The sequence below is a fragment of the Epargyreus clarus genome, unplaced genomic scaffold, assembly GCF_041222505.1.
Source record: "Epargyreus clarus isolate Ecla_fem2 unplaced genomic scaffold, WU_Ecla_fem_2.2 ptg000009l, whole genome shotgun sequence".
NCBI lineage: Eukaryota > Metazoa > Arthropoda > Insecta > Lepidoptera > Hesperiidae > Epargyreus > Epargyreus clarus.
This window is the reverse complement of record NW_027332217.1, coordinates 5022024-5043795: the sequence shown is the minus strand read 5'-3', so window position 1 is coordinate 5043795 and position 21772 is coordinate 5022024. Positions and strand designations below refer to the sequence as shown.

Below are 21772 nucleotides of genomic sequence, written 5' to 3'. Positions count from 1 at the left end.
TCAATAAAACCGGTTTCATTTTTTAAGCATGGCCGTTTGCTACGCATTTGAAATTCGATTCTTTATTCGATTGACCGAATCGATTCGCTACACTAGGTTATTTGCATCACTAATCGCGAATGTCAATAATTTGTCATGCGTTTATAATGGTTATTGTTTGGATATTGTTGATAAAAGTGAAACGGAAGAGATTATTTAAATGATAACGTTGTTGAATCAAACGCGATAATAAACGTATAACGGATTCGCGATAAACAGGTTCGTATTAGACATTCTTATGAAATAGGTAGGAAATATTTCTGTAAGAGATATTGATATTATTCACGTGACTACCTATACGTACCCAAAGCTTTACAGTAATTTTATTATATTATATTGATCTTGTACCAATTAATGTTTCTAATTTAGATATGCTTGAAATAAATATGAATTGTATATGCTAAATGTAATGATATTGAAAATTTGAGACATTAAAATGAGTTTTAAATGTAAGTTTCAAAACAATATCCATTTATGTAGGTAAAGTATAATTAATATGTATTTTTATGAAACACAATGTTTAATTAAACATATTATTTGGCAAACATGTGGAAGTATTGTTCTTAAAAAATCATTTGGTACTTAAAAAACAAGGTTATTGTAAGGTCATTATTATTTTATATATTGGTAATATTGGTATGGAATTTCTTATAATAAATTATTATTTATTTAGTATTAATTTTACAATTGTAAGTAGGTATTAATTGTTTCTTAATAGTCTTATTTCATTGTTACAGGGAGAGGAGGGAACAGGAGCAACGAGAATTATTGGAAAAGCAGCAGAAGGAAAAGGAGAGAGAACGGATAGAAAGGGAAAGGGAGAGGGAGAGAGAACGCGAGAGGGAAAAGCAAGAACGAGAAGAGAAGGAGAGGAGAGAACAGGATGCCGCCTCCAAACTAGTTTCAAGGCATTTTGAAGAATCTTTCAGGGTAGCTAACCAAAAGGTTTGAATTTATTTAGTAATTTTGAGGTCTTAAACTTTCAAGTCATATATTTTTATTATGATATGGAAGTAGTAAAAGGGCATGCATTCTGTTTGATAAGTACTTACTGAACCTGATAAACATCTAAAGTCATCACCTTAATAGATGGAACGAAACCTAAGTGAGTCACATGTGATGTTGTATTTGACTAATTTTAAGGGGTTAGTGTGACAGTATGTATTGCTCTTTAGACCGGAACAGATTAGTAGATGTGTACTTACTTAATAATTATTTATTAGTATAAAATTTGCTCTTATGGCCCTTTCGCCTACACAGTACTATTTGGAAATTCAGTTGTTGCTAGAAAAGTCCAAATTACACTAATTTTATAGCTAGACACACCACCTTATCGCTAACTTCTTGTTTTTTTATTTCATAGCGAGAGCGCAGTATGTCGTGGTCGCTGATCAATAGTCTGGCGCCGAATCGGGGCTCAGCGGGAGCGGAACACGACCGGTTACGGGCGCCCGACCGCGCGTACTACTCTCCGCCGGGGCACCCGCCCGAGCGTCTGCAGCAGCCAGACTATGGGCCGCACGCACCGCACTCGCAGCACCCGCCGCGACATGCCCTGCCCAAGCCCGATAAACCCCCTAGCCATCCTGGCCTCCCAAAGGGCGAACCAAATTTTGCAAGTTACAATTACCCCCCTTACCGTTACGATAAGCTCAAGGATCAACACCTCCCCGCTCCGCCTCCCCTCGTCCCTGAAAAGAATTCTGTGATAGTAAAACACGACGCCAAACAGATCCATCTAGAACAGAAACATCCTTACCCCAGCAAGCCGCGGAGCGAACCGTCCCCGCATTACCTTCCCTCGCGGCCGTACCGAACCGGCCTGTCGCCGCACGCCCCTCCCCATCCGCATCCGGCGTTACAGACATCGCCGCATGCGGCGCTTCCCGCTCAAGATAAGAACCGACGGTTGTATCAACCGCCGCCCCAACGGTCGCCGGCTGCATTTTACCAAGCGACGCCCGCGAAACCCAAGGTTTCGAGCCCGGCACCGCCGCACATATACGGCAAGCCGGGTAATGCCCCGAGCCCCGCGCATTACGCCGTGGCCGTGGAACCACCAATGCAACTCTCTAAGGCTGAACCTCCTCCCGTACCTTATCCACCGCCGTCTGCGTATTCTCCCGCTCCGAGGACGCGTCCACCCCCGGTCGCGCACTCCCGCACACCGGAACCCCGTCCGCCCCCTCGAGCGCACGGTGATGCCACGAACACTTCCCCGTGCCAAACGCAACCACTGGATCTCGGCGTGTCGAGGGACGACCCCGACAGATTGTCACCGAGGCGGCGATGTCCGTTCGAAACGGCCGAAGCGGACGCGAAGCGTAGACGACTAGAAAGTCCCGCTCCGGAACCTTTAATAGCCGCAGCCGCGAGCGTGGGCCGCACGCCGCTCGGCTCCGAGCCCGCGCCGCAAGCGCCCGGCCCGCCCTGCGACGTCCGCGTGCCATCGGCGGACGGCAGCGTGGAAACCCCGGAGAAGGCCGCCGGGGCATCTCCAGCACCTCAAATCACCCCAGCGGCGAGTCCCGCACCGGCGACGCCGGTCCCTCCGCTAGCTTCGTCACCTCCCATAACCGCCCCGCCGCCCACGACGACTCCTCCCGCGCCCCCGGCCACACCCCCGGTGACTCCGGTCGCCGAGGGCGAAACTCCGGGCAAGGTGGCCTCGCCTAGTCCGCGCGACGGTTCAGCTCCCGTTCGACACCTAGGAAAGAAAGCGTGGCTTCAACGGCACGAAACCGCGCCGATCGGCGAGGGAGACTGTTCCGGCGGCGGCGGCACCTGCATCACCCTTCCCATGGCGATCAGCCGGGCCTCCGAGCCCGACGACTCGAGCTCCAACATAGTGGTGCCGGTGGCGGCCAAGTCGATCCAGCGGGGAAACAGAAAAACCTCGAAACCCAGAAAACCGAAGGAGCCGAACGGGCGGATCGACGACGCCGAGGAGGACAGCTCGAGTTCGGATCGCGAGTCGAACACTCCCCCGAAGAGGAAACCGCCGAAGGCCAAGCGGAAAAAGGGCGCGACGAAGAAGGTCGGCGACGAGCCGAAGAAGAAGAAGGCGTCCGAGAGCGGGAGCGAGAGCGACAAGGAGAGCGACGACAAGGATTCAGATTCGGGTGGAAGCGGCAGCGGCAGCGGCAGCGCGTCGGGCAAGCGCGGCGGCGGGCGAGCGCGCGGGCGCCGGGCGCGGGGCGGCGGGCGCGGCGGCCGGCGGCGCGAGGAGCCTCCGCGCCGCACGCCGTCCGCCGCCCGCGCGCGCACCGGCACCGAGTCCTTTCTCCAGAGCGGACCGTGCTTCGAGGTGGCACCGCGCCTGGCCAAGTGCCGCGAGTGCCGCTGGTCGCCCGCGCAGCGCGACAAGGACATGACCAACATATTCTGCCGCTTTTACGCGTTTCGAAGACTGAAGTACGCCAAGAACAGGCAACTAGCTATAGCCGGGTTTTCGGACCCCTACAAGGATGCAGAGGAGGTAAATATATTTTGTAAGAACTTTTTTTCCTTTGAACGTATATTATTTTAAAAGCAACCAAAAACGTAAAAGTTTATTATTTGAAATTGTTGAGTTAAATATTAAAATTAATTTTATTCATTTTCAACAGGACGATAAGAAATTATGGCTTTCATCGTCTGCCGGCGCCGCCGAGTTGGATATTGAAATGAGTTGCTTCCTTTTGCGGGAGATTGGAGACCAGTTCTGTGAACTGTTGCAGCAAGAAAAAGAGGCGGAATCACACCATCTAAATGAAGGTAATTATAAAACTCTTAGTAAGATTTATCTGTCTGGGCAAAATATAAATTGGTTCGTTAAGTATTAAAGAAATTAGAATGTATTAAAGAAATTGTAGTTTCTTAAAATAGTATTTTACTTTACTTTGTCAATTTATCATTACTTTCCGGGATTTTATGTTTTGGAGCATTCCTACCTGGTAACACATTCCTACAGGATTTTTTCGAATGATGATCGATTTCGAAATGAATTTCGATCGAAGTGAAATCTGGAAACTACGAAAAGAAAACTTACGTTTAATACGAAGTTAGTTTTTACGTCAAAACTCTTCCTAAAACACTTACTTAATTCTTACTCTTAATTTTGAAAACATCACACTGTATATCAAGCGACATGTGTTAATATCTGTTGTTTGTACAGACAAGACGATAGCGTGGAAGCGCGTGGTGCAGGGCGTGCGCGAGATGTGCGACGTGTGCGAGACCACACTGTTCAACTTCCACTGGACGTGCGGCAAGTGCGGCTTCGTCGTGTGCCTCGACTGCTACAAGGTACTATATTGTCTACATTTAGTCTCGAAAATAGAACTCGCTTAAATGTTTGATGCAAGTTGTAAAATAGAGAACTTGCTTTTAATGTTCGATTCAATGTTGTAGTTTGACATGAGTTGTGATCTCGCGCGATAAAATTAGCCAAATCAGTATTAGGAGAGTTAACTCATATTCATATTATGATGTACATTTTTATATAAGTCTGTACAATTTCAATCCAGGTGTGAACATTATAATAAAATACAATATGATAAAAACATTGAATGTTGGTAAATCAAGTCACTTATAAGATTAGAGAAGGTACTAAAGCACCGCAGTGGCGTGGTAGCAGTTCCAAAAGTCGTTTTATGCAAATGTGTTAAAATTTTATAAAAGTTTGTGTGACTCAATTTGTTTTCAATCTTTTGAAGAAGGAATATAATAAAATACATAATTAAGGGATTAGTAACTGTAGCAATATGAATGGTCGTCGTATTGCCATCGAGTATTAAAGAAAAGCTAAGATTTAACAAACATCTAACAGTACCTTTTTATTGTTTTAGTCCCGAACATCCGGTGAAGCGGCCAACGCTACCAATGAAGCTAGTAATTCACCAAATGCGAGCACTAATGGAGAGAGAGATTCCTTTGGGTAAGCATCTAATCTATGGTATTTAGATATAAGAGTGAAGTAAGTATAAAGGATTTTTATACAAATATTAGGCCGACATTCTTGTCGCCACATACTCAGTCTTGTGAACGCAGTGAACATTAAACACACAAAGATGAGCACTCATTCCTAAAATTAATCAAAAATCTAAATATATTAGTTGGTGTTTGAAACTAAGATTAGAATTCACATCTATTCTAAGATTAGAATATGAACCGTCTGTGTGTAAAAACAGAAAATATAGTGTAAATGTTAGCAGAAACACATATATATATATTAAGACTATGATATACTCACCAATGAAAACCAAATTCTTAATATATAGGTATGTAGACAAATATAAGTTGGTTAATTAATAACGCTGTTCAATTATTCTAAATTGTAACAGTACATTATACATTATTATGCGCATCACATTAAAAGTTCTATTCCTAGTAATCTTTAACATCTGTTATGTAACAATTGGAATATAATAGGCTAATAGACAATAGAATGGAATGATCATTAGTATGTAGCATTAAATTACCTCATTCAGTGAACAATTGAGCGTTCACATGGCGAGTGCAGTTCGGACACAATAGTTCAGTTCCTGCTTACATTATTGTTTCATTGTTACATTACGGTAGAATACTATTAGGCAACTGTTTATTTATTATGCGTTATCATTGTGGACTTTCAATTATATTCAGTTTATTTATAGTCGAATGAATACGTGTTTGTCGCTATATAAACGACGTGATTTTGTGTTATTATAAACTTGTTTTTAGTAGAAGAAATAAAATGCATAATATGACATAAGTATAATTGGGAATGCTAAAAATTGTTGTGTGAGTAACAATTTTGGTGAAATGAAACGGTTTTATGTAGCACGAGTCTTAGTTTACATTACGCTAATATTTTTGAATATTACTGGGATTGGGTGTCTTTATGTGTGATCATGATCATGAATTTCATATATGTGCAAAAGTGCATCTTTTAAAAAGTAAATATTATACAAATATGTAATTTATATTTATGTAAAATTGTGGTACATATAATTAATTACTTATGATGGATGCATTATTTCGTATTGTGGGATTTACAGGATGACATGTTTGCCCAGCGACAAAGTCCATTCAAAGTAAATTAAAAAAAAATGCATGATCTACATAGTTAAACAAGTTGAAGTGGGTTCGAAGTTTATCCGGTAATTTTTTATCGGTAACGTTATTTGGTAAAATTCCCTTCTAACAGGAAGACATATAACACATTCAAACAACATAGTCAAACAAATATAATAACGTGTCCGTGTTTCCCCCAGCTGACATGCACGTCAGGCGGCACTGATAACATAATTAAATAATAATACTAACGTGTCGGTATTTCTCCCAACAGTTGGCTGACGTGCACATCGGGCGGCACGCACCCGGCGCGGCGGCTGCTGCTGACGCAGATCGCGGCGGGCGGCGCGCTGGGCGCGGCGGCGGCGCGGGCGCACCGCGCGCGGGCGGCCTTCGCGCTGCCGCCCTGCGCCTGCGGCCGCGCGCCGCCCGCCGACCCCGCGCTGCGACACGCCGCCAAGGCCACGCTCGCCAAGGCGCTGCAGAAGGTAACGCGATAGCTTTACACTTGTATTCGTAGCAGCTTTAAATATTCTTTATATAATATGGGAGTGGCAGACGAGCACGCAGGCCACCTGATGGCGAGTGGCTCCTGCTGCCCACGGACATCTGTAATTAACGTAAGATATTCCTATCTGAGGTCGGCCACAGTTGCACCCTTACCACTTAGGACTAAGCTGGAACGTCTGAGAGGAGTCCCTTGTCACACTCTTCAAACCAGAACACAATAGCGCTTAACACTGTATACATGACTGTCTGTAAAAAAATACTGAATAATTAGGATTTCATTGAACACAGTGACACATCTAGGGGCTATATTAAACACATTTAATATGTTGGTGATAAAATATACAAGAAGTTTAAACCAGTAACTCTTTTCCTAATATAATAAAACTAGAAATTTAATCTAACTTTTCTAAAGCGAGGAATGTCATGCATTCAATTAAAATGTTTAAAATTAAATTCTTATAATATAACTTATTTTCCTTAATACATGTTATGTTTATTGACATTACATTTTTTTCTTTTCCTTCTATAGAATGTTAAAAAGGAGGAAATCAAAGAAGAGGCTGCATCCACGAATGGATCCTCGCCGGTGAAATCGGAAAACGGCAAGACCAGCACCAGTTCAATAGTGAGCTGGCTCTCCGACATGCCGATGAACACTGAAACCAAGGAGGAGAAATCTGACTCGAGTTCCTCGGACTCTGAGGAGGGCGGTAACTTCTCGACGTTGCGGGAATTGCTCATTAGACCCGCGCCGGAGGGTGGTGAAACGCAGCCAAAGAAGAAGCAAAAGAAAAGCAAGAACGACATCCTCGATGATGTCATCTCTAGCGTTGTGGAGGAGAAAAAGGACGACGACGGTGAAGTGAAACCCTTCGCGCTGTCTAATGTGGTGAAGAGATACGACCGCAGCGGCCGCGGCCGTGACGACCTGCCCATCCGCATCATGACTCTCACCGAGTCCAAGCTGCTGTACCCCGATGTACCTCACTCGTGGCTCTGCGACGGCAAGCTGTTGCACTTGACGGATCCCATGCACGCTGGCAACTATAAGCCTTTCCAGGTAAATTTTGCACGTTTTAACTGCGCTATATACCGATAAAGTTAATGGAATTTAAGTTCGGTTTTTATTGATGTCATTTTATATCTAATTAAATGCTTTTTGATTCTTACAGGATCAATGGAAACGCGGACAACCTGTTCTAGTCTCAGATGTTTCGAGTTTGCTCGATAAAAACCTGTGGTCACCGGAGAGCTTCTCCCGGGATTTCGGCGACACGAGAGTCGATTTAGTCAACTGCGCATCCGGATTGGTGGTGCCCAACCAGCCCGCCAGGAAGTTCTGGGACGGGTTCGATCTCGCCGCGAAGCGGCTCCGAGACGAACGCGGCGCACCGATGGTGCTCAAGCTGAAGGACTGGCCGCCCGGCGAGGACTTCGCGGAGCTGCTGCCGACCCGCTTCGACGACCTGATGCGCGTGCTGCCGCTCGGCGAGTACACGTCGCGCAACGGCAAGCTGAACCTCGCCGCGCGGCTGCCGGAGTGCTTCGTGCGGCCGGACCTCGGGCCCAAGATGTACACGGCGTACGGCGGCGCGGGCGGCACCACCAACCTGCACCTGGACGTGAGCGACGCCGTGAACGTGATGGTGCACGCGAGCGCGCCGGCGGACGCGCCCGAGCGCGCGCGGGAGGCGGCGCGCGCGGCCGAGGAGGCCGGCGTCGACGTGCTGTCCCGCCGCCGCGCGCGCGTCAAGCCGCCCGCCGCGCTGTGGCACATCTACGCCGCCAAGGACGCGGACAAGATCCGCGACTTCCTGGTGCGCGCGGAGGTGGAGCGCGGGGCGCGGCCGCGCGCGGCGCACGACCCGGTGCACGACCAGACGTGGTACCTGGACGCGGCGCTGCGCGAGCGCCTGTACCGCGAGTACGGCGTGGAGGGCTACGCCATCCTGCAGTGCCCGGGCGACGCCGTGTTCGTGCCGGCGGGCGCGCCGCACCAGGTGCGCAACCTGCTGGACTGCATCAAGGTGGCCGAGGACTTCGTGTCCCCCGAGAACGTGTCGCGCTGCTTCGAGCTCGCGCAGCAGTTCCGGCGGCTGTCGCGCCAGCACGCCAACAAGGAGGACAAGCTCCAGATTAAGAATATCGTGTACCACGCGGTGAAGGATTCCCTGTGCTGCCTGGAGGAGGCGCTCGCCGAAGCCGAGTGAAGTCGAGTGAGCCTCTCGCATTTGATCTCAACTACGAACGTAACATTAATCGCTAAGTTCCGCATTTAAACGTAAGATTGGGAGCGAGTGTGATACGCGCTGTGCGCCGTTTCGTGTATAAGAAGATGCCATTGTTAAGCGTGGAGTGGATCGTGTACCAGTTATGTGTGTAAATGTACTCGAAATGTGATTTAGTCCGACGGTCGCGATCGGAGATTGTGCAATGTAAATTAGTCTGAATAATATGGTGATATCGTTGAGATGTGGATATGTTTTATGTTCCTTAATCGAAATACAAATAAACTCTTCAGGTTATTTACAGCTTAATGTAGCTATAGTGTTATGTATGTATTGTGTAAATTTTTAATTCGAATTCCATCGAGTACATATTAAGAAGTCTTTACTTTTAAGTTATTATTGTATTGAAGTAAATCGTATTCGCTCGAAGCATTGTACATTAAACCACAGCGTGTAGATAAGTTTCTCCTATATTAGATTTCTCAATTTGGTTGGTATGTTACGAAATGAATAATTAAACAAAATATGAGACAATTTTATTTTGTCCTTATTGCTGTATTAGGCGAAAGCAAGTTTTTTTGTACTGTGTATATTATGTATGGTTATAAGTTGGAATAAAAAAGATGTTTATATTAAAAGTAGTTTTAATTGCACCATATAACCCACACTCATAAAAAAACGTATCTGCTACTTTGTTTTCATCCTTTGTTACGGAGTCTCTAGAAACAATCTGTCATAGTCATTCAATAACAGCGATAAAACATCGTAATATATTTTCGATTCCACTGATTTCAATCACCAGTGTTTCATATCGACGACGTTTATTAATGACACAAATTTATCCAACTTTATTTATAACTAGCTGACCCGGCAAACTTTGTACCGCTTCAAAATCTATTTATCAAATGTATTTCATATAAAATATAGCCTATGTTACTCGTCGATAATGTAGCTATCGAATGGTGAAAGAATTTTAAAAATCGGTCCAGTAGTTTTTGAGCCTATTCATTAGAACCAAACAAACAAACAAAGTTTTCCTCTTTATAATATTAGTCTACACTAAATGAATTATTACGATGCACTTAATACTAGCGAAAAGACTTTTTCTGATGTTTTGCTGACTAAACGTTAATTTTAATAAATAAAACATTACTAAAATATACCTTTATGATTTCACCCTTCAATGTATATTTATTAAATCGTTAAAAATACTGACCAATTGTATGGTGTATTAAAGTATGTAATACAGTAAAAAATGGAACTAACCTTTACTCAGTAAATTGATTAAAATTGTCTTTTCATAATTATCATTTTTTTGCACTTCAACATTTGATATTTTTGCATTTTTTTGACATTTGGAATATTGTTGTGTATTCAGCGCCATCTCTTTTAATATGTCGAGTTTTCTTAGTGTTACACTTACAACCAATCCTCATACTAACTTGTATCTCTGTTTGTTCGCTACTCGACAACAGATGGCAGCACTTACACTGTCATAAACGCTTTTCTTTTCTATGATCATAAAATATTTTCATCTTTTAATAATAAAAGAACGTCCACAAATTAATTTATACTTATACCGCATAATATTAAATTAGTCATTATGATTTATTTATACAATCTTTATCAAAACTGTGTCAAAATAATGGGTCAATTAAACTTGTCAGCTTAATATATAGATACTTAAATGTTATGTTTAATTTGTTTTATAAATATAAAATGACCGACTCCAGTCGGTAATTCTACCAATTTGATTTTAAATTCATCAAAAAAAATGCACAAAAATCGTTTGATTTGCAACTATTTACAGACAAAATTACGAAACAGACTCTGTGAAGAGGAAAATTAAGACTCTTACTTAAATATCATGAGTAAATTTGTCTTACATGCTAATTAAAACGTACGAAATCATCTACAATGCCATATTCATCATTGTGAGGAGTGAAGTCTTCGTAATAAAAACAAAGGCATCGCACTTCCTTATGTACGACACGCTAATCTACTTTGAGAATCGGACAAAACAATAGTTCATCATTGATTACAGTTGGCTCTGAATTTGTCTTTACCAAGAAGTGGCAATCATACTCACTAATTATTTGCAGACCCTTAAATATTTATCATGTTTATACCAAAGTATGTATTACAAGTAATACAACAAGTTATTAATTACTTTTTACAAATGATTTATCTAAATTGCAACGGAAAGTAATGATCAAATGCAGACTGATTTCTAAAAACTATTCATCTCATCTCATTAATGCGTTCATTGACATTTATAATGTCATTCCTACCTATTGTTCTATCAACAGTGCCTGATTAAACCGGATTTTGTGTCATCTACAGTACTTTTTTTCTGAGAAAAATTGGAGCAGTGTGTATACGCAGCAAGCGATGTATAAAAAACGAGTATAGAACAAATAAGACTGTTGTTTAGACTTGTATGACTGGTACCTCCCACTCAAAGGTAATATAAGAGGATCAGCTCCCCACCGGTGGTCAGTTGACACTGAGTGAGCAAAGCGCGCAGATTTGTGAGGTAGCCAACATGAAGTCAGTAACGTTGATTGTTTTCGGTAAGATTTGATTTGTTATTCCTATTTGATAACTTTACGTAAACTTTTGTTTCGATAACGCCAATTATAATCGAGAATTGTGAAATAAACGGCGTGAAAAATTTCGTAAAAAATAATAAAACAAATACCTACATTGCATACAACTTAGGCAAACCTAGTTGCAAGTTGTTTTAGTTCAATTTGAATTATGCTTAGTGCTTATTTTAGTTAGGTATATATCGAACGATTATTTATTATTATGTGACCTCATCACATCGTGTCATACCGATAATTATAGCAGGCACCTGACAGGCAGAATACTACACTTATTAACTGTAAAATAGTCTTTACATACATTTAATTACAGGAAGTGTACTCGATTAGTGTTCAAAATATTCGTTATGCTATTTGTTAAATTGTGTCTGTGTAACAATTAGTTTTTTATTAGTTTTCCTTGTGATTCACGTCGCTGCGTACAATAAAACTTAGCAAAAGATACATATATACGTCCTCATATTTGATTCAATTTGAAAATTAGACGAGCTTACCTGTAAGCGAAGTCTGATTATAATTTTATGAATGGTGATCTGAAATATAATTGAGAATTACAATGTAGTATCCTTCTTCCCACTCGTCGGCATCGCGATTGTTTAGCCTTTAAAAACAAAAAAGTTTTAAGACCTCTGACACTGCGTATGACAGTGACACTATATTGACAACTACCTCACTTAATTTAGAGTCTATCATTTCCAACTTAGTCTCCTTGATAATATGCATGCTGTCTATATCTAGGAGACTCTTTTGTTCTTATTGTTGCAGTATGGGTTTTGATTTTGGGAGGGTGGGTAATTATATTTCAGATCACCATTCATAAAATTATAATCAGACTTCGCTTACAGGTAAGCTCGTCTAATTTTCAATTTTATTTCATGGTGATCTGAAATATAATTGAGAATTACAATGTAGATGTTTAGAGACAACTGCAACAATGGGACATGTAATTAAATTAAAGATTTATTACCATACATATATATTATTATATGGATTTAATTACATTGCTGAATATTTATTCGTTCTGCATCATATGGATGAGATGTTGTGAAATCTATAGTGCTTAGTGAGATTTATTCTCAATAATAAGAAAAATATATATATATAAAAATACAATATGAAAATATCATATTAATAAGATTTTTTTCTCTTAATTAGGTATAATTATAAAATATATGTAATTATTAGGATTGCTAACTGAATATTTACTCTTACTGTATAATATGGATGAAATGTTCTGAAACACATAGTACTAAGTGAGATTCCCTCTGAATTAGATGAAATAATATTCAGTGCAATAATAATGCAATATTTTTCTCTAAATATATTATTACTAAAATTGGCCAACAATAATAATAACAGTAATATTGTAATTTAGTCAGTATTAATGATTATTCAATTCAAGCTTTTGCACTTTGCAAAAAATAAATACATACAAGGTCGAAAATATGTTTTCTACCCTCCATAGTATGTCATAATTATGTGTAGAATGAATTACTTGGTCAATTTTATTGACACAAATAATACTATTTCCTTTGCTATAAAGCAATATATGTATAAATATGTTTCATATGTGATGTGCACTATGTAATAATGTACTTTTATATAATACTATACTTATATGTACCAGTAGGTACATTGTATGTATTCCAATATTATTAAAATAGGAAGCCATCCCATGTTGAATATTAAGAAATTAATACCATTATTTATTGACAAATTATGATTGGGTATTTGATTTGATCTTGGGAGGATATATGCCCCATGTGAGATCAATTTATATTTTATGTTGTAGGTATACTCGGTATAATATTGGGTGTTATACCTACTTTGTTTCATTATATTAGTGTTCATGTTCAAGAGGGACATGATCATTCTTAGATCAATGAAACATTTTAGTTTTATATGACTTCCTGTTTTTGTAGGTATGTATCGGATTTGCAAAAGTTACTTATACTTTATGCTGTACCATGCTTATGCATGCCCTCTGTAAAGTTACATATCTATATGGTTGGTTGGAAAGCTTATGATGCGTTTCCTTTTGAAATCCAATCTGACTTTCGATCTAACATCTTTTCCTAAAAATGTGTGTAACTATCAGTTATGTGTATGTATAAGTTGATATCAGTTTTCATAACAGTATTTATGTATATGATTATTTCAAACCCCATTCATGACTAGACCAGAAAAGCTTATCTTTACTCAAAAGTATTTATGCTGAGCATTCCCAGGATTAATTCAGTTTTAATAAGTCAAATATTTTATAACTTCCATGGGGTTCTGGCTTACTTAGCCTGTAATGATTACTAACACAACTGGTTCTAGTTACAGCTCTGACAGTGATAAATTATAAAGTTATTTTACCCACAAGTTAAGTTAAGTTACCCACATTTTTCTCCATCTTAATTCTTTAAGAACAGGAAAGTAGATAAATCTTCTATATATTATAATTATAATAATAATTTATATATATAATATAGTTTTCTTTGTTCCAGGCAAGATGTCTGCCATGTGTGTCCTATATAGTAATGTTAGAGTCCTATATAGTAACGTTCATCACACATACCCCTAAGGAATTCCTATTAATTCTAGGGATGCTAGATTTACATTTGAAAATTGATTGGACATGCAGCTTACTTTCTTTGTTGTTTTATGTTTTATAAGAGCATCTAGGTATACACACTAGGCATAAAAAACCCAAAGAAGATATCATATTAATATAAGATATCATATTAATATAATATTATTGTTATTAATTTTATATCATTAATGTGCCACATATTACCATGGTGGACATTATTTACCCTTAGCCTAAGCTTCATTATGAAATGATAACAATTTCAGCTTTAGTGTAACTAACATAGACATTATGAAGGCTTAAGTGCAATAGCAATTCTCATATTATGCTTGTCTTTATTCCAGGATTAATGGACTGCTGTGTTATTTGTTGACCTGATGACTGGTGTATAAATGTATGATGCATGTTTCTATATAAACCTGGTGTTGCTGAAGGAAATGTTTAAGCAACAATATAAGTAGTATATTAATATTTGATTACTTTTTGTAATGTTGGGAGTACCAGGCTTCTGTTGTAAAGCATTACATAGGCACCAATAATCTTTAGTCAATTTTTTCATGATGATCAGCCTCATATTTTAAGCAGTTTTACTGTACATGTAAAAGTGAAAAATATGTGCAGATATTTAATAATTACCCATATGTTTGTGGACTGAACTTCCAAACCTTTAATTATTACTGTATTTATTCCTATTGAGTCACTGAAACATAAGTGTAACGAAATCCAAAATGTTAATTTTGTATAAATTCTCACATTTGTACATAAAGTTCACTCTTGACATTCACATATTTGCATTTATGTCACATATGCCATATAAATAAGTAATACTAAACAAGGTTTTTGAATTATTTACAAGTATGGACATTTATTATTTAGCACATTTGTATTGTTATAGTATTGCAGGTATTGTTATAGTACCTGGCCTTAGAATAAATCATAAAGGTATTTGTGTCCAAAGACAACTCCAGACTTCTGGATTGATTATCACTGTAAACCAGTGTATTAAATAGATAATTTAAAAACTTCAATTCAAGTTACATCTATATATAATAGAGTTATATATGTTATGTAAGCTCAATGACTTTAAGTATGTACTCTGTACCAGTAGTTAAGTGGTGCATTATAGTTCTGATTGTACTCCTTGATACAAATCTCCTTAGAGTTATACCTTAATAATACGAGTATTTCCTGAAATCCGCAATATCTTGAAATACACCTAATCTGGATGTTAGGATATTCATATACCTAGCCCACAAGATATCAAATCAAACAGCTTTATATAGCTGGTAACTGATTAAATTTTATTATACATAATTTGTATATATGTGAGTAAGAGGTACTACAATATAACCCATGTAATATTGTTTACTTTGAGCCATGTATAGGTACCTGTTATTTGCTTATAAAACAGCTGAAATTGAGTAGGAACTATAGAGTATCCATAACAAATCAATGAACTCTGCTCAATTGTGTTGAGGTATTAACACAGAATGCTACTATCAAAGCTAGGACTTCAGACGCTGGTTCCAATATATGAGATACTTATAGTATTCTTTCTTCATGTGACTAAAAATATATTGGACAGATATGTGTCAGTATCAATAAGCCGGAGTCTTGTTTGCTAAATCATTGTCCTCCTGAGGTGGTTCTTTTGAGAGAGCATGCCTTCTGTTCTATTTCAGGTTAACATGAAACAGTTGTCATGTATATACACCAGTGTGTATGTGATAATGTGAGGAGCACATCTATTACCATTTGAGATCGAGCATTGGATTTACTAGTATACAAAGATAATTTTGTCATCAATGTTGTAAGATTTTTATCTTGATATATTAAATTTTAATATCATATAACACAATTGATTTGTGTGGAACGACCAATCTCAACCAATTTCAAATTGGCAACGGGGTGCTGCATAAAACATTTATGTCACAAATGTCTATTTTAGACATTGTTTTCTGATAAGATAGTTAGTCTTCTATCATTTGTAATGCAGCTAAGTGAGTTTCAATGTCTTCAGTATGATTCCGTTACATGAGCTCATGAGCATCATGCTGTGCGGTGAATCCTGATAAGATTCTTATATGCACGGGGTTATATTTGTTATGGGTTAGAGCACCAGCAATGTGATGATTCCTATTTTCTGTTCTCCACCATGTATTGCACATATTTTTATCGTGTGTATTGTGGTGGAGCATAAGTTACCTATTATGACCTTTATAGGTAGCACTAAAGTGTTATTCTGAGAAGAGCATCAAAATGTACCAGGTTGATTTCAGTTCTCATTGGAATATGTCATTCATCCAGTTGCTTCACACATACCTCCCAATTTTAGAGAACTCTGATGATATTATTGTATTCACTCGTTGTCCCAGTATGTTGACATAATATTTTCCATTTCTGTTAGGACACTGTTTTGTCATATAGTTACAAATATGTTTTGCTATTTGCAATAACTCCATGAATGATTCCTGAAATTATAGCTGGTTCTGAAAATTATTTTGTCAGAGTTGGTATAACAGGGTTGGCATAACCTTGTGTTGTAGCAGCTCTAGCTTGGTGCTTATAAATCATTCATGCTTTATACTTTGTATTGTTAGTGCAATAGCTAGTGATGGAAGCATTCAAGCCATTTGCCACATATAAATGTTAGCGCAGGTATCTCGTACTCAATGGCGAATGAGTGAAACGTTTAGTGTCAACACAGTAACACTTGGAGTATCTCGTACTCGACGGTTCTGATGCTTTGTATATTCGACCACTTGCCACATAGAAATGTTAGCGCGAGTATCTCGTACTCAATGGCGAATGAGTGAAACGTTTAGTGTCAACAAAGTAACACTTGGAGTATCTCGTACTCAACGGTTCTGATGCTTTGTATATTCGACCACTTGCCACATAGAAATGTTAGCGCGAGTATCTCGTACTCAATGGCGAATGAGTGAACCGTTTAGTGTCAACAAAGTAAAACTAGGAGTATCTCGTACTCGACGGTTGTGACTCTTTGAATATTCGAACATTTGTCACGTATAAATGTTAGGGCCAGCATCTCGTGCTTAATGGTGAACATGGGAACCATTTAGTGTCGACAAAGCGACGCCACGAGTATCTCGTACTCGGGTGGGTGGTACTCGTGGCTCGGGTGCATTTTATATTTGGACCATTAATTGCTAAATTATATGCATAAAAATGCAAGCATCTTACGGTTAATGGCGAATATGAGCACTGTTTGGTGTCTGTAACGTGCAAGAGCGAGATTGGCGTGCGTCAATAGTTTTGAAGTTGTAGATACGAGAAAGTTTTTCAAACAATATAGTTTCTTTCTAAGCATATGTTAGTTATTTAGGCATTTTTATAGTTGTGCACACATAACTGTAAAAAATGAATACATTATTTTCTTACATACCTGGTAAGTGATTTGTACATAACCTATGAACCGGTGATCCAATCCGAGGAATTGCTTCGTAAATTCTTGCTACTGCGACCACAACTACGCGGACGTGATTCTTCATTCCTAGTTTCCATTTTTTCACTAGTTTTGCTTCACTATACACGTTTAACAAAACTTTGAAAAAATAATATCACGATGCCTTGGAAGCGCGAAAAAGAAGTGAGGTAGTTGTCAATATAGTGTCACTGTCATACGCAGTGTCAGAGGTCTTAAAACTTTTTTGTTTTTAAAGGCTAAACAATCGCGATGCCGACGAGTGGGAAGAAGGATACTACATTGTAATTCTCAATTATATTTCAGATCACCATGAAATAAAATTAACCTTAATAGGAAAATTTCAACAATTTAAAGGACAAGTTAAACGGGCAGTCAGCGGCTAAACTTCTCTTCCTGCGTTTATCTGATGAACAGTTTACGACCTCAATGGTCTCTGTTAAGGTCATAGCCTCATGAACACAATGAGGCCATAAGGTCTACATCTTGATAAGGTTTATTGGCATAATGATATTTAGATTGTGTTTTCCGACTTGCATTTGTTTGTGTGAAGTGTATAAAACCACAGTATAAATAAATGAAAAAAAACGCATTTTTTTGCGATTTCGAGATCTTTTAAACAATAGGTGTTAAACGATGTACCACTGTACCACTAAGCAAATGGCATTTTGGCAGTTGGAAGCTGTTCTTTGTTATTTGGGTATTTTACCATAAAATGGGCAATTTACATAATTATATTACTTATATGGATAATGATAGCGTTTTCATTTTACTTGTAACAACAAAACACCGCTCCCGGCTGCGTCTACGTGTAGTTCCCTTTATTGTGTAGGGATTTGTGTCTTTGGTCACTCTACAGATATGATTTACGTCTATTATGTCTACAGATAATTTATATTCAACAGATAGCTATAGAATATCGTAGTATTATCGTAATTCATGTTCATGTAGCTATATGTCCAAATTCCTCATCCCGTACACTTATTCATAGGTAAAATGCTATAATAGAGAAGGAAAAAGTAAAAAAAAAACGTTCACGCAGGTGTGTGAAGTCTACCAATTACCTAGTTGGCGCGGTGGACTATGGTCTATAATCCCTTTTACTCTGAGAGGAGACACGTGTTCAGCGGAGAGACAAAATGGGTTGAGGACGACCATGCACTTATTATATCAAATAGTAGGTAATATATTTGTATTTCACAGCCGCTCTGTTGGTGGCGGTGTCTTGCCGCCCCGAAAAGTCCGATCTAAAGCAGCTGAAGGCGGAAGCGGCTCGCAAGAAGGCCTGCATGCATGACTGCGCCACCGCCAAGTTCGAGCCCATCTGCGCCGGCAAGCAAGGCGAAAAACCCAAGTCGTTCGGCAGCGAGTGCGTGATGAACAACTACAACTGCGAGAATAAAGAGAGTAAGTTACTTAATGCGTCATAACATTATAATCAACAAAGAAATGTCATAACATCATCTCGCAGCGGAATTTATTACTTAAGTAAAAAAACATAACCGTACTTTCCTTCAAATATAAATACAACCTATTTACAAAATTTACATATATACAAAAATGAAAAACAAAAATATAAAAACAAAAAAACTACCATAAAAAATTGTCGCCATCACTGTCTTTGGGCAAGGTTCCCAAGACGCTGGCAGCATTTCCTCTCTGAATTGCTATACCAATTCTTTGAGCAAAATGCATGCCAGCTCTCGGGTCCCCAGAGACGTCGAAACTGTACTTTTGACTTAAGAAGTAGGTAATTTATAAATTCAATTTACATAAAAAATGTCTTTCATATATATTTATTAATCATACTTTATAAAACATATTAGGTACTCAAAACCCAGTTGTTGAGCATGATTGTTAGACTTCTGGGCTTCCCCAGAAGTCTGGTGCATATTGCTTACGACCATAAAAAAATCGGTGAGATCATAACCATCTTTAACACCAATGGTTAGTATATAATTCACAACGTATTGTGAAGTATTATTCAAAATAGCTCATAAGATTTTGGTAAAATATTTCTTAGTTCGTAAAATATATAAATAGTTATTTACTTTCTTGTAATTAATAACATTAAGTACAGCATTTTTTATTTTGAATAATGCTTTGTAACCTTAGCAAACAACAGATAGCATTTAATAGTCATAGCGTTTTGTACAATGCTACCGTAACCAATAAATTACCGCTTTCCAGTTGAGCTTTCCTAGTAACTCCATTGTTAAAGTCCGCAATTTTGTGTACATTTGGATGGAGCCGTGAACCATGAATCACATAACTTGTAAACATGTTCATCAGAGCGTGATGTAATTCCATGCCACTTTTGTTGTGAGCGGTTCTGCGCTGGTACTGGCGACCGGACTGTGACTCAGAATGACGTACAGGATTACAACATTCTATTATAACCTCGATTTCATCTTTGCGTATCCATGTAGGTCTTGACTGCAGTATCTACATAGGTATAGCTGATATATGTACCAGTTTCAGAAGCATTTTTGCGAAGTTTCAAAATGCAAATTTTCGTTTCATTTATTTAAGTATTAATACTTTATGACCACATAGAGCTACGTTTTGTATATTTAATAGAACTAAAGGTGGTAGAGGGAGTATGGTTTCTCCTAGGAGACCGCTACCACTACAAGACAATTTTTTTGCGTAAATCATTACTACGTTTCAATGGAAGGGTGTGGACATGAGCCTGGCCGATCTACACGTGATTGGTTACAGACATTAGTTGGTTACAGACGTCCATGATTGGCAGTGACCACTTACCACCAGGGGTACTCCAAGTTCGTTTTTAGTCCAATCTTATGAAAAAGTGGTCACAGTTATCCATGGAATGTGTAACTAATTTCATATAAGATAAACAGTAATGGTAATGACACCCACGAATGAATGCTACGAGTACATTGCTGCTACAAGAATTCTGCCTTACGCTACAGTGCTGCTACAAAACAGAAGTCTTGTAGCAGCACAGTAGCGCTAGATGTGGCGTTAGAGCCACCCTAAACGAACTGGGAAGAATTATATTTATTACCTAAGAAATACCTATTTAATACGGAAATATTTATATAATAATACGATTAATAATACTTAAATATTTTTTCTATTTCAGCGCTCCAGAAAATCAGCAAAGGAGAGTGCCCAAATTCTGATGGAATTCGTCTTTCCTAAATTTCATATTTTATATTTTACATGTGACACAATCCCATGAAGATTTTATTTAATTACTTTTTATTTTACAATTAGATTAAAGCTTTGAAATGCCTATAACACGTGAGCCTAAATTGTTTTTGTTTTTTTGCATAATATTTAAAGAAGCTGTGATGTAAACGTTTTTTAAGCCTCATAAAAATGCTTTTTGTTTTGAATTATGTTACTCATTTTTTTTTAAACTTTTAAACGGTTTTTGTTTGAATTTTATTAAATTCTTATTATATACCTAACAAGTTGATGTTAATTTATCATACCTTTAAATTACATGTTAATAATTTTAAAATAATTCTGTGTAGGTATAATAAAATAATAAGTTAGTTGTTGCAGGTATTGCAATAATTATTAAAATTATGGGAAAAAATTAAAAAGCACAAAGCCTTCTGCCTCAGGGTTGGCGACCATTGGTGACTCGTGACTCCTTACGTGTTGTGATGTCCAAAGGTGAAAATGATTACTTCATCCTCAGATATCGCGTCTCGCTTAACACTAGGTACATACTACAAACCAATAAATATAAAAGTAAAGTCATATTGATAAAAATATGTTTATAAATAAACGGTCATAAATATATGTCATTACATACTTGAGAGTTTTGTAACTAAGAATATTTCCATTAGGTCTTATAATTGGAAAACAAAAAAATACGTAACTATACCTATAGTACGTAGTATAAGAGTACCTTACTCGTATGTACAATATTTTATAACATAATGTGGTGCTTCATCTTGCAAATTATTATAATAGTTTATATTATTTCATAAACATTAATCGATTATAGAAGTAGATCATGTTTATGCCGTAGTGTAATAACAAACAAGTAAAGGGGTCAAACCGTGTTTACGTCACCGACGACATTGCTGAAGACTGCTTGGCGCCGATAAAATCGAGGTTAGTCTGCTCTAGTATTGGACAATATTGGACAATATTGTTCAATAGTACTCGTATTACCAAGAAATCTAAAAAAAACATTAAAATTGTTGATATTTCTTGTCAATTATTTACGTAATTCTTGAGTTTGGTTCCAATTGCGTTGTTAACTCTGAGTAGTTGTATCCTGTACCCTTACCATGAGTTTTTACGTTTTGACAAATATGACTGTTTTGGTATTTGTTTGCGTATTTGC

The 21772-nt window shown here is 38.4% G+C and overlaps 2 protein-coding genes across 5 annotated transcripts in view; both read left to right on the top strand.

The window, feature by feature from the left end:
- Kdm3 (Lysine demethylase 3) overlaps positions 1 to 9451 on the top strand; it is a 210375-nt gene extending 200924 nt beyond the window's left edge. For 3 of the 4 annotated variants that reach the window (XM_073076467.1, XM_073076470.1, XM_073076469.1), the window contains 8 exons: positions 777 to 984; positions 1403 to 3517; positions 3648 to 3795; positions 4196 to 4326; positions 4869 to 4957; positions 6350 to 6563; positions 7115 to 7645; positions 7758 to 9451. In XM_073076467.1, the coding sequence (XP_072932568.1) occupies positions 777 to 984; positions 1403 to 3517; positions 3648 to 3795; positions 4196 to 4326; positions 4869 to 4957; positions 6350 to 6563; positions 7115 to 7645; positions 7758 to 8795 (4474 nt within the window). In that variant the 3' untranslated portion in view covers positions 8796 to 9451. The remainder of the gene's footprint in view (positions 1 to 776; positions 985 to 1402; positions 3518 to 3647; positions 3796 to 4195; positions 4327 to 4868; positions 4958 to 6349; positions 6564 to 7114; positions 7646 to 7757) is intronic. The other variant, XM_073076468.1, reaches the window with a different exon arrangement.
- Positions 9452 to 11228: 1777 nt separating this feature from the next.
- Positions 11229 to 20882, top strand: LOC140744815 (vasotab). Its single transcript, XM_073076487.1, has 3 exons — positions 11229 to 11386; positions 18643 to 18846; positions 20549 to 20882. The coding sequence occupies exons 1-3, from the start codon at positions 11359 to 11361 to the stop codon at positions 20605 to 20607; spliced, it is 291 nt and encodes a 96-aa protein (XP_072932588.1). The 5' UTR covers positions 11229 to 11358; the 3' UTR covers positions 20608 to 20882.
- The last annotated feature ends 890 nt before the right edge of the window (positions 20883 to 21772 follow it).

Excerpts from the sequence above, each read along its gene's own strand:
- LOC140744815 (XM_073076487.1), top strand. The coding sequence starts at position 11,359 with ATGAAGTCAGTAACGTTGATTGTTTTCG. Across the intron at positions 11,387-18,642 it reads AGTAACGTTGATTGTTTTCG|CCGCTCTGTTGGTGGCGGTG; the intron begins GTAAGATTTGAT and ends TGTATTTCACAG. Across the intron at positions 18,847-20,548 it reads CAACTGCGAGAATAAAGAGA|CGCTCCAGAAAATCAGCAAA; the intron begins GTAAGTTACTTA and ends TTTCTATTTCAG.